Here is a 14,180-nt window from a genome sequence, read left to right as displayed (position 1 = left end):
ATAAAAAAGTAGAAGGGGTTCTGGGGGTCTAGCTTATAGCTAGATTGTGTTTGAAATGCAATAATAGCCGGGTAATTACGTCACTTTAGGCGGGGAAATTCCCCGCCTCCCGGGTCTTAGAGACAACCCTGATATTGTATATTGAAACCGGTTTCAATATTTTGTGGTTATGTACCAAAAAATTAAATGACACAAATATGAGCAGTCATGATGAGTCTTTTTGTAGAATTAATGAATGGAATTGTTAACAGTTATGAAATAACATTGTAAAAACATAAATTTAGATGAGAAATAATTCATTATTATAATTTCAAAAATTCACAAATGCTTATTATTCTAGATACAGATAGTTGTGAAATCATAAAAATCTGTTATATATTAGTTAAAATTAGCAGGGGCATGAATATTCTGAGCAGAACAGGCTGTTTCATGTACTGTATTTTCCACAATTAGTTTTTGTATGAAATATGTACCTTATACCGTAATAGTATGGAATATACATTAAATTCTAGGTCTGTGAGTGGTGAACAGAGAAGCATATTATTTACCGGTACTACTGGTACATTAAATTTTGAAAAATGGTCATCTTTTGATATAACGTTGCGTCATTGTACATGTCTTTGAACAACAAGATCTGAGAGATTTCCGTGGAATGGTTAGATTATGTAATATATAATATGTGTCTGGTATTATTTGGGTAGATTTACTATTCATGGCTGATATTAACACTAATTAAAGAATAGATGATGTAAGCAGTAATGGTTTCCAATATTATATATAGCTGTGTGAGTGACTCTCTTCTTAAGAAGCAGATGGGCTTGCTGCGTACATTTACAATGGCATTAGAATTGAATGAAAGGGCCGGGGGGGAAGAAATTACCCAGCTAGGGTACCCTGACTTAGAAAGAGGGTTAGATATTTCAATTAAACCTATGTGAGAGGTGCCAATCGTTTGCCTTTGTGGTCAGAGTTCAGATCTGAGCTGACAGAAAGCAATAAAAAGGGCATTTATGTTGACAATATTTATGGATAAATGTGGACATTTAAGGGAGCTTTTATTACAAAATTTACTTAATGATTTTAAACTCCTATGGTCAATATAGCCCAGGATCAGGGAAACCAAATATTTAACCAGCTTTAAAGATTGTTGAAATAACAATATTTCAATATCTGGTGTTTGCTACCAACTTATTCTTTGATAATGAATGAAAATTTGAGTTTTGATCTGCTGTGATTTTTAAACTCTGCATGAATTTGGGAGGTAAAAATAAAAGGGGGGGGGGGTGTCTTGTTTCAATGGTATTTTACTGTATACATGCCTGTATATGATTAACACATGCAATGTTGTAATGTTATTTCCAATATTTATTTACTAAAGAATTAGCATGAGTGCTTGGAATATGTTTATACTTGTAACTTAGAAGCTCATTTTGTGCATGTCGGCAATTATTGATTGGTTTACTGTTGGTAAAGGTTATGACCTCATCAATAAATCAGAGTTGTGATTACAGCATTAATAGGGTTTTCTTGGCTTCCTCTGGATACAGAATGCAGATTGAGCAAGAGTGATTTATTCATATGCTTCACTGTGCATGTTAAGAATAAGTATATACCATAGGTAAAGAATATATCTAGAGCAATTTTAATCCCGGGACAAGTACTTGGCTGCAGCTGGTGCAGTTGATGTACATGAATCAGGACTTTTATGATATCTTATGTGACATGGTAAGTCAGGTGTTTAAAAATAAGGTCTTGATTGTAGTGAAAAATATCTTTAGATGTATGTATGAATGTTAGCAATATCAGAACGAGATAATGGTAATACATTCAAAATTGCAGTGCAAAATAATTGAATTCATCTGAAAAATTCTTTCTTTCAAGTTTAGTAACATTTAAATCTATCAGAGCATAAAATTTAATTTGTACTACTATATTAATGTGATTTTCATAGCTAGAAGGAGCAGCTAGTATGTTTTGAATTCGGTCACCATATTATGTTACTGGTTATTTATAAATAGGTTTTAATCTATCCCAGTAAACACTTTGTGTTATTCTTTTTCCCTTAATTCTAGCTGGCATTTAATTCAGTAAAACTACTTAATTAATCTACATGAGAGTCAGCTCTCTTACCTTTATTCACTTGAATCAAATACAGATACATTTATACTGTAACTGTAGATGGTATAAACTACATATCATACATGATTATATCTTTTCTTGCTAAGGTGAGCATCCCAGGGCTCTTTATACTCTTCATTTCACCCTTAGCTGCTCCTCCTTTCCACAAATTTTACATATAGACTCATAACAGTTCTTAATCCTAATTCTCTTTGTGTATAGCTTTATCATTTTGCATCTGTTCTTATGCTCTCCACCCCTTCAGTTCACAAATCAGTGAAAAATTGATTATGTTATGGTTTTCAGATCATTTGTGTTTTGGCTAGACTACTGGTAATTAAATTATTCATGATAGCAAGCAAATACATATTTGTGAAATTGCATAAATGGGATTGACTATTATTCCTTCAGGGAAAGTAGCTTCATGCACATAATATTATTTTTTATTTAAATTAATTTCCATTTCCCTGATTTGTCATCAACACATCTGTAGACAAGAATGTTATTTGTTAGAATTGACAATAATGACTATAACCTATGATGAAACACTGATTGTACTGTACATAAGTACATTGTATTGACTGTTTGCATGCTCTTAATTTTGTCCTTGACTCGTCTGGAATTTCAATATTTTATCTGGGTGCGCTGTGTTGGATTTTTTTTAAAAGTATAAATAGCAAACTGATTTCAGGGGATTGTCTCTTCTGCTTTTATTATCCACCCCAAGCGAGTATCCATGAAGTCTAGCTTTTAAGTGTTTAGATACCTCTATATGTAGGCAGAATTAATTCCTGTAATGTACCTGTGGATTTTATATACCCCCCCCCTTCCCCCACCACTCAAAAAAGGCCACCCATAATTGATTTGTTTACCACATATTCTCCAATGTAGATTGATTATGGGCAAAATAAACAAAGCTGAACTTTTGGCCTTCAATCTGATCTAGGTTTTAATTACTGTTTTTTGTAAAACTGTTCGTGCTGTTGCATTTCAAGTTGATAAAATTTCTCTCGGTAATGCTAATCCTTCAATCTTTTTTTTCCCTTAGCATAAAATGTAAAACTTTTTTGTAGATGCTAGTAGTAATTTGTTTTGAATTGGAATAACATTGAGGTTTATATTGTTTAATTGACGCCTGAATTCAAGGTGCTTATCTGATCAGAAGCTAATCAGGTGCACCGAAATCTGGCTGATTAGGGGGAGTGTTAGGGTGTTGAATGGGTGCCGATTTTCTGATAAAGGGAGGGATGGAATGAGAGGGACCCATTAATTGACTTGGGAACACCCACCAGCATTCAAGTTGGCCTGACCCCCCTACTGTTTGTTTTTCACCTTCAATAAAGACTTATCCGCATGCAATACCAGTAATGGATCAATTATTCAAATGCAAAAATCGTAAAAATGTTTTAAGAAGGGGTTTTGAGGTCCTCTTGAGAAAGTTATTGATTGGCTCTTTGGTGAAAAGTGTCAAGAGTAAGGGTTACACTGAAACACCTGAAATGGCCACTTTTGATAGTGAATATCAGGAGAAATTTGTCACTTCTTTGACCTTAACCTGTCAAAAGAAACAAGAAAACTCTTAATCATGACCGTTTTCAATAAAGGGCTGAAAAATTTCTTTAATGCCTTTGTTTGTACATTCATGAGAGGTTTGACATGAGTTCCATAGCCAAGCATTTTGGGTCCAGGAAAAGTCAATTTCAGAAGAAAAAAAAAATCACCCATTTAAGATATAAATTACTTCAGTTAATTTCTATACTTTAGAGCAAGGTGAATTTCATTGATGAAACTTTCCAGCCCCAAGGATGTTAATGCTCCTGTTGACACACAGTGATATATAATCCTGACATCTTTGGTATTGTAAAGATTCCTGGTTTACTTCTTCCAACATCAGTTTCTATGTGGTGGCAAACTGCAAGCCTTGTTCCATTGGGAACTGCTATGTACATTCTGCAACTATGGAAGTTCTCAAAGCAATGCACACTGAAACATGAGTGAAGTTGGTCTATTGATTACTCTGGCGACTGATTGTGATTTATTTTTAAAAAAAAAATGGATTCTGCACGGTTTCTGTGCTTTTCCCTTGTAACGATAAGTTTCTGACAGTGGCAGGAAGTTCGAGATTCTTTGGCAGTGGATTGTAATTAATACTACAGCAGCTAATTGCACTTACTATCTAGACTACTACTGGAGAAAGGAAAGAACCATATTGTCATTGAAGATGTCTTGGTGTGTTTTCTGTTTGTGAGCTGATGGAAATATAGCAAGTGAAATCAGGTAGGCATTTTGTGTGTTTTTGTTGATCATTAACAGAGGACAAAGCCAGAGGGGTCAGTGTCCATAAATACATTGACAATACAATGCAAATATCATTGAATTAAAATGTCATGAAGTCCATTAGTCGAGCAATTTCAGGCAGAATGGAACTTGTTGACCGCTTTGATAATCAACATAGTAGGGGAAATATTTATCTTCAGATGTAATGCAAGTTAGAGACCATCCAGACTGTGATGAATTTTGTCAAGGGGTAAAAGGAAAATATTAACACTGGGAGTCGAAACATTTTCACTTAATGGTCTGATTACCCAACACATACCCCTATTGACTAAAGAATGACTTTCTAAGTCCTATTTTTGTTGTACATTGTTCTTAAAAGTGTATGAAATTGATCTTTTTAGCAAACCTACAATTCAAACCAACATTCATGCTGTGCAGGCATGGGCATACATGTATATAAAAGTTAATTATTTTTCTCCAATAAATTGTTCGGTGCTAATTCCAGGGGCTGCTTTTTATTTTCACAATACATGGTTCTCATACTTCAATATACAATGTATTTTCTGCTGCTTTTGAGTGTCTGATGAATTTATATTAGGGGCTTGCCTTCTGCAAATTATTAATCCATATCTCATTTGGGTTTTGCAAGCCTATATAATATTGTCTGCAGATAAATATTCTTTGTTGCAGCTGGTATTTAATGGATTTGTTCTCTTGTTGCCTTCCAGCTAGATTAGGATGAATTGTGAAAGAATTCAGAGGAAACTTGAGGAAAATTCATTTATTGACATGTAACAACATCAAAGAAGTAAAAAAAGATGCTTGAAATGCAAACAAGCTGAGCATGTTGCTACAAGAATTCTTCTCTCCCAAAAACAGAATTGCAAATATAGATTTAAGAAAATCAAATTTCTCATATTTCAATTCTCTTGAGACTTTGAGCATTTAAAACAATTACTTGTTTAATATAACATAATGAGTTTTATACTAAGTCTTGAAAACTGAGAATTCTCAGGTTATGTAGAAATCATTAGAAAATTCCTTATTTTATTTAGCATTATGAAGAAAAATGGGCCCTGCAGACTTAAAGATGTCTTTCATTTGTAGTTTGTTGCATTCTAGAGTTGTACTTATGTCTTCAATTGCACCACTTGTGATCTAATGCAGTGAAATGTTTCCTTAATGACAGATAGCGATTTTTTTTCTTGCCTTGAGCCAAACATCTTTCAAGTTCTACTTTCCAATCTAAAAGGAATATGCAAAAACTAAGAAAAGAAAAAAAATCAAACTGAAAAAACCCCCAAACTACTAAAGAGTTAGTGTAATTGATTGAAGGTGACACTTACTAGCTTTTCACATGCTGTACGAAGGAGAGGAAAACAACTTGTGACGAGTAAGTCTGTTGGAGCACCTGACAGTAATCTGAAGGTGTAGTAAATCTTTTATATACAGCTGTGAAGTACTTTTGCCACTGTGCTGTATAAAATGCTTTTGCTTATATAGTCATACCAATTCATTTCTATGAATTTCATGCTGATTGATCTTTAAAAAATCTGACCAGCAGGTATTTTGATTGAATACCTGTGTTAAAAAATTTTGCACTCTTAAGAAATAATCTCTTGATACGGTAACTTTGATTCATATAGTGCGGACTATATTATGGCAGATTAATTAAAATGTCAGACCTCATCTACCGTGAACTCGCTAATCATTGATTCCCAGGTAGATTTTCTGTGGCGTTTTTTTCCCCTTATCAGTCAAATAGTTTAAAAGCTTCAGAATGACATGTGGTTTGGTAGCAGGATCGTAACAGTTGTGACATTTAAAACCCTCATGAATTCGGAGTTACTGAGTTTCTTCCTTTCTTTCAGCTTGCATGTATATAAGCAGTGGTGAAGTGTTGTAATGATAATCTGATTTGATTGGCGGAGATTAGCGAAATAGACTTTGTTATGATATTTCAAAGAGATATTAGGAATCCTTGTTGAACAGTGAAAATGGAGATTTACTGAGGACAACAGGTGCTTGTCTTGTACTGGTAACTGTTAATGTGCCCCTGTGGAAGTTTTAATTTCAGCGCATATAAACAGGTAATTTAATTTCTGGTATTTTAGCAATCGGTTTAATTATTATTAGATTGCAAGGTCAGCAAAAAACTTAATTTAAAATGCTTAACGTGGTTTTAGAAAGGCATTTTCAAAACGGAACTCTGTTTTAAACTTTCACGATGTCCATATATAGGGACAAGTTTGACATCTCCATTAGCACATGTTCTCTTTCATAGAACACTGACTCGTGTGTTGGAAGACTTTCAGGATTTAAAAGATTTACACACAGAAAAAAAAGAAATTTATCATTAATAAACATTCAGAAATCTTTATAACTCTGCAGTTTCACTGACATTGAAAAAAAGAAGTAAAAATAGAAGTATAATGACCAAAAAATAATGAATTATCTTTTATGGCTGCATGAATGTAGAGGTTATGTGTATTGTGGTAAGTTAATAGAGGATGACAGAAATGATTTAACACTTTCTCATGCAAATTCTGGGTTTTTTTTAATCTGAAGACCTTGATCCAGGAGCTATTTTGTACATAATGTACAATCTTCACCAGTAACAGTGAATAAACAGGAATTAATAAATAAACATCATTTATTTAGAAAGTTAGCATGCAGCCACTGTGAAATGAATGAGTTTTGATGTATGAAGCAGGAGTATTATTGGTGCACAAAAGTCTGGCCCTAATTTCTATTTATCATTAGCTCAAGCATCTGTTTGTTTACCTTTGTCTGTCCATAAATAAATACAAGATGCTTCATCTAACTAGCCAGCCCTGATCAATGTGCCACTTTCTTTTTTATTTCCTTTATACTATATTGTTCATATTGTTAGCTTGCCAAAGGACATTAAAAAAAATCCAAGAATATAAATTAAAATTCATGTTAAAATTCATGGTCTTAGAATATACTCAGAGTGAAGGGGGAATTTAAATTTGCACGTAATGCTCTGTGTGAATGAATGCATAATCTCTCATTCCGTTAAAGAGAACATTTGTTATCACAATTACTGGCTTGTGCGTAGAACAGTGTTTATGACATTGCTTCAGTGGTGTAAGAAAAGTTCTGCCAAAATGTATTATCACATTTGTAAAGATTCTTTTGGATCTGTGATGCCAGCGTTTTAATATAACAGTGGAAAATGGTAGGTGTTTGTGAATGAACCGTGAGATTTCTTCTCCCTGGAAAACTTCATTTCATTTATCTCACCTGCGGGATATGTAACTATAGGTGAGAATCAAAGGGTACGTTCGCGGGTATTGATCGGTTTGTGCTGTGTGAAAAATATGGCTTACAAGCATGTGTGTTTGCATACATATATAAGTGGATAAAGATGTGATTTAAAGGCATAAGAGAAATGTTTTTTATTTGTCAACTGGAACAAATAGCAATTGAAATGGAAGTTCTTAAATCCTGTTTCAAGTGGGAAATTTGTTGTACATGTATCATTGTAAGAAAGGATATTTAATCTTGTTTGTCTTTCCAGTGGCAGATTGGGTAAATGCAATCATCCTATTTTCCAGACGATTCGAGTGATCATTGATCTTGCCGTTTAAAGAGCGAATTACAATAAAATCACGGTGTATGGATATCATTTGAACCTATCTAACATAGTTTCAGGGTAATTCTAAACTCTTTTCCTGAACCAGCAACCATTTTAATGAACAGCATCACATAATGGACTTGATTTCTATCCTGAATGCAAAATAACCCAATTTACTCAATGTTTTAACTGTGCAGACAGGAATAGGAAATCAATTTTCAAACGCTCAGACTATAATTCAGACGACTCGGAATATTTTTTTTTCCAGTGAGTATGAATAGCCTTCGGATTTAGTCACGATTTCATATCAGGAATGCATTCTCAAAGCAGAAGAGTGAAAGAGGTTTCCTTGTATTGGAGTTCACTATATTGACGTAAAATGTTGAACCTCATCTTGCAGGCAACAACTGCATGCTCTAGTGCAGGGTTTTGTGTGCCACTTGTATGACAATATGCAGCAATTGTGATTGGGTAGCTTTGCTTTATCTCTGCCGCAGATGTCAATGAATACCCAATTTATTTCACTGAATGAAAATTAGATTACTATTAAAATTTTTGTGATCTCTATCTGGAGTGGTATTATATAGGCAGGAATATAAGGATGTACCGATTATTTTCTCAAGAGGATTTTCTAAACATGTACAGACTTTTATTTAAAGTTGGATTGTGATTTTTCATTTTTTTTTTCAGATATACAAATGGAACTAGATATCTGTAGTTATGAAGAAAATGCACATTTCATTTGACTATTGAATCAGGTCAGTACACCGAAGTAATATATTAGAATAATTTACTGGTAATTATGGTAAATACTGCCATTTCTTCTCCCAAAAATGAATGAATGAATGAAAGTGGGATTTTGAATGCTATGACATGCATTTTACTGCAGATAGAGTTGAATAGGGAGTTTGAGATTTAGCAATTTGAAATGATGTATTCCATGCACTTTCTTTTATTACTGTTGTTCTCAAAATATCACTCTTCTTTTTATTAAAGATTGCTATCAGTCATGTTTCTGTTGTGTGGCAATTTTATTACCGGTACTTGATAAATATCAAGACAACATATTTGCAGGAAGAATGAAAACTGGAAAACTGTGTGTAATGTGAAAATATCTTTTGTGCTAGCTATACCAGTTCATTCTGTTTCGTATTAAGATATGAATAATTACTACACAAATTTGATACCTGAGTGAAAACATTGTTAAGAATTGGGAGATTTAGTTGTATTAATGCTCTCATAGGAAGAGGATCCTGAAGAATATACCTGAATTTGTTGCAGGCAACCACTTTTGATCAGCCTAATCAAGTTACCTTATAGCGCATCTGGTTTAGATCAATAAACAGCTAGAACATGCATGTAGAGAGATTGTCTCTTCACATGCAATTCTATCAATATTTCACTGCCAGATTTCAAGAGCTCGGGATACATTTGGTTGATTGCAGGGGAAACTCAAAGTAATTAAAACAATGAGTTTCATCCTTGCTGCACAATCAGTTAATTTAAGGGGTTAATTAAAGCAGTCAGAGTTTCTCAGCTGCTTCAAAAATAGTAATGATATATTCCCAGGTGATGTAATTATCTCTAGGGAGCCCCCCTCTCTCTCTCTCTCTCTCTCTCTCTCGCTCTTGCACACACATACTTTCTCTTGCCTGTTTATATATAAACATTTTGTCTCTCTACTTTAAAAAGAACCATTTTCATGAAATATTTATCACTCTAATTGGTGAGTTAAAGCATTCTTATGACCCAGTCCAGCTGTGTCGGAGCACAGCAGGGAGGCATTGCAGATAATGGAACAGCAAATAACATTAGTGTGTCCAAAGTAATGGCTCAGCATCCAGGTGTGTTTTAAGTACAAGGGATCAATGCCTACCTCTGGTTCTAATTGATAGGACAATCAGAGTGATCTCAGGTAAAAGGACACACCGTGTTTGTGTCTGTTTATTGGATATTAACACATTGACCAATTTTATGGTCTGTTCGGTGTCAATAGTGGTATGTAAACTTGGGACACTTTGAAGTAGGTCTATCATAATTAATAGGTATGATGTAGTGGACATTAATTATCAGAAGTCGGCTGTAAAAATGTCAGTGAGGAATCCATTTACATTGTGACTGAGCATATTTCTGTGTGTTCTTGAGGCTGTAAAATAGGTGAGGGATTTATCATGAGCTAATATGATGCATGATGAGGTATTGTCTGAAATTTATTTATTTAGGAAAAAAAATATATTGAATCATTAAATGTGGGGGAGAGAGTGGGATGAGGGAGGTGTTTGTTTTCTGCATTAAGTTCAACTTGAATTGGTGTGACTTTTAAAACTCTCGATAAGTTTTAAAGGATTCATTATTCATGTTTGTTTGCATAGTGTTTTCGATTGATTTTTTCATTCTATTGTGTCAGTGGCCGAGGAATATTTGGAAATTCCATTTACGGTATAAGAATATTTTATGCAAGCTTGGGTAGTCTCTGAGACAAGGCCATAGATAATATACTAGAGTTACTACCCAGAACTGAATAAAAAAGAGAAGTACCAGAAGCAAGTTGTTATGGTATTGTAATTTACTGGTGCTGTAGCACAGCAGAATGCCATTAGGTTGATTACCAGAGTAATTACAATGACCCATTCCAATCAATCTTTGCCACCTTCCAGTATCCCCCAAAGCAGATCGATTCCGATATGCTCCACTTGCTTACATAGCAGACCAATTAGTGAAACCCTCCCAAGAGGTCACAGGGAAACTGGGGGGTCAGGAGTAGAGGATTACTTTATCAATAACTGATCCAGACTTGCAGGAAACTCCTGTGTTGACATTGCAGGGATGATCACTGTGCTGGATGGCTGCAGTTGTAAGGCTTTTGTGTTTGTTTTTTCCAGAGATGAGATTGGGAGTTATTGAGGTAATCAAGCTGTTGTTTTTTATTTCCATTGAATTTATCCTCTTGGAAGTCAATGTAGCTATGGATTTGTTCTGCTATTTGAATTAGTTTATCATAACATGCTTCTGGAGATTTCTGTTTTGTCATCTTTATGGCAGTGGCCATGCGAGTGGAATGTCGGGTCAATAATTGGATAAAAGAGCAAATGATTTGAATTGTTTTCCACCGGAATGGAATGGGTCAAGATCCTAACCAACGGGGGTCTTTTTTTTCTATAGCTACAAAAGTATCTCTTAATTTACAGGAATATTGGTCTGATTTGGTTATGTTTAGATATAGGATGTTGTCTCAATCTTTTCTCGCTTATTTTACTAAGACCTAAGTAACCTGAAATCAAAGCCACAGGGGTCTTGTTGGATGTATTGTATTCCTTGGTGTACATTCTGTATTACGAAACTTGACAATCATTTTAAGGAGAACCATTTTTAAACACTATTTTAAATAATTGACAGCTTCAGGAGAAAATGCTTTTAGGTTCCAATAATGATTGATTGGTTAGCAATTTTCTTGACATATATTTTGTTGATGTAATTGCAGGCACATAGGATGAGCTGATGGATCAAAGATATTCCTGTAACTCCATCATTGGGAGGTTACTCCTTCTGTTAATATGGACCAGTGGCTACCTGACCCTAGAAAGCACCACCCCCAGTGTAAACCCCCACCTCTCCTCCTCAGGATGGACATTCTCAAGAAACCAGTCTTTTGTGGCCTTTTCACCCAATCTTACTCTAGAACAGGACCAGGAGATAATGTTCAACTTCAGGACGCGGTCACCTAATGGATTACTGTTTTGTCACTTAGTGGAGCAGTTTAATCAAAGTGTTCACCCTTTACTGAGGGATTATCATTTCTGTGCAGAATTAAGCCATGGACATTTACAAGTGAAATATAACCTAAATCAAAAATCTGATGTCTTGGAGTTGGGAAGAGGTAAGCACAGAGCAGAGAGAGAGAGAGAGAGAGGGAGAGAGAGAATTTAATTTTAAAGATATTTTAGTTCCTTGCAAAAAGATATTACATACACAGAATGTATTGTCCATATCACTGCATGATGAGTCACTTGACATTTATAAAAGTGATAGTGAAATATATGTAATGTCTAAGTTGACACTTGTCCATCACCACCCTTCATAGTGCAATGCCATATTAAAGGCCAGTGAGTGGATTTCAGTTTGCTATGTGAGCATATTTTTGGTGTGTATATTGTTGCTTGCAGTCATGCACAAACCCCAGCTGAGGCACACTTTTTTGTCTCTATCAATTCAATGATTTTTTTTTTATTTGCATGTGCTAAATTGCAGGTAGTTTTTTGTGCATGTAGAGCAATTATGTTGAAATTTCCCCTCATTTTAAAGCATGCGTTTCTCCGATAACATTACAAAAACCTGGAGCTATCAAGAATTTAAAGTCTGCATGTTACATCATGTGAGATAAACTTGTAGTCATGAAACGATTACCACTACACTTTCAGCATGCCTTGAAATCATTTCCCAAGTTCCTTGGTATGCAATGTCAATGAAAAATGACAGGACAAATAAATCATTTTACTCCAGATCTAATTTGGATTTTGCAGATTAGGCAAAGCACCAAGAATTTATTACCGGCATATTGACATTTACAGAAATAAATATTGTACAAATTAGGTAGATCAACATAAAGATAACTGGATTATTGGAGCAGCAGCTTGCGACACAATAATCCCATTGTAAGGGGGCATTGTTGGTGTAATCAAATCAATTTTCCAGTTGCTCCCTCTTTGTAGCAGCTATCAGTCATTATAGTTTGTAACCCCCATCAGACGTGGGAGGGTGATTGTGAGAAATGAATTCTACTATCTCAAGGACCTGGTGTCAATCTAGACAAATCATTTCATTGAAAAGCTGTCTCTATGTTCAAAGAGCTTGTTTAAGATGTCAGTACCAAATTGTATTTATTTCATGGTATTGCTACCAGTAGATGTTTTCCTTATTCATATTCAGTTATTTTAAGTGCTTTGTAAGTAATAATGAAACTGTAATAACTGTTATCCTAAATTCAAATGCTTTTTATATAAATATACAAAAATAAGTCCTCAAAGGAGACCAAGTGTTAATGCTCTAGAAATAAAATTCCTCTTTTACACGGGTTCTTTGTAAAGTATATGTGGCATCTTATTGTGATTGGATGGGGATAAGTCTGGACAAGATGCAGGCTAGACCCTCTATTTTCACTCAGGTGCTTTATCAACTTGGGAACTGCATGAACACCACTATGGCACCACTGTAGATTTAGAATCATTGCCTAACAGAACTAGTTTATCAAATCATCAGTGGATAAGATTTATTTTCTGGACGCCACAAGGATAAGCTCCTTTAAATAATTATTTCTTTTTTTTTTTTGTTACCCACGTTGTGCTTGTTCAAGGCAATGTCAGCTATTGGCAGGAAATAAGAAAAAAAAGACATAGCTGGTTACTGAAATTATATTGTTGTCTGTGATATTAAGCTGTTAAATGCCAGTGGACACTTTCTTTGATACTGATCCTCTAATTGCTATCAGTCTATTAGCTCCTTTGATAAAATCAGGTAGGTCCCTTTGTCCTGTGATTGTCCTGGTGTCAGGACAATGGAGTTCTCTATTATTGATTAAGTCCACACCTGAAGTAAATCACAAAATCAATTGGATAGGGACTCTCTGGGGATTCCGTCTCAAGATGATTTTCAAAAAGCCCTATTTGGATACTATTACCCATTCCTGTTTAGATCTGATATGAGGTGTGACCTGGTACTTTTAGCTTCAGACGCACTGGGCAGTAGCTAAGTGACTGTCAAATGGTCGGTGCCACTAGCAGCAGGGGCCTTATATATCTATGATTCATGAATGCTAGTTGAAGGGTAGATTTATGGCTGTTCCTTGGTAAAATAATAATCAAAGGTGTTGGAAAGGAAGTGGAGACAAAACAGAATGAAAGAAGTGTAGGATTTCCTGTTGTGAGCTTATCTGTGTGGCATTAGCAGGAATTAGTGATTTGAGATTATGATGGTCCCCGTCTGGGGGTAGTTCTTGAGTTAACTCAAGTTTCAGTGTTTAAAGGGACTGAAGATATTAAAGATTTCGGGAATTCCCGTTTAAAATTTACATGCTAGTGATGCTACACTGATATATATATATATATGCAAAAGAAAGTATGCCAATAACATTAAAATATGAAAATGAATGGAAAGATTCATTACAGACTTTAGTTACGTAATCTGGGTC

At 34.7% G+C, this 14,180-nt stretch overlaps 1 protein-coding gene across 14 annotated transcripts in view; it reads left to right on the top strand.

Annotated features, from left to right (window-relative positions):
• LOC105337123 (axotactin) overlaps positions 1-14,180 on the top strand; it is a 43,996-nt gene that overhangs the window by 1,204 nt on the left and 28,612 nt on the right. For 2 of the 14 annotated variants that reach the window (XM_066065039.1, XM_066065028.1), the window contains exons 1-3: positions 6,218-6,485; positions 8,687-8,754; positions 11,478-11,873. In XM_066065039.1, the coding sequence (XP_065921111.1) occupies positions 11,495-11,873 (379 nt within the window). In that variant the 5' untranslated portion in view covers positions 6,218-6,485; positions 8,687-8,754; positions 11,478-11,494. The other 12 variants (XM_066065029.1, XM_066065030.1, XM_066065040.1 and 9 more) reach the window with 12 other exon arrangements.

Source organism: Magallana gigas, chromosome 7, assembly GCF_963853765.1.
Source record: "Magallana gigas chromosome 7, xbMagGiga1.1, whole genome shotgun sequence".
Taxonomy (NCBI): Eukaryota; Metazoa; Mollusca; class Bivalvia; order Ostreida; family Ostreidae; genus Magallana; species Magallana gigas.
Note: the sequence above shows the minus strand (reverse complement) of the source record. Positions and strands in the feature narration are given on the sequence as shown.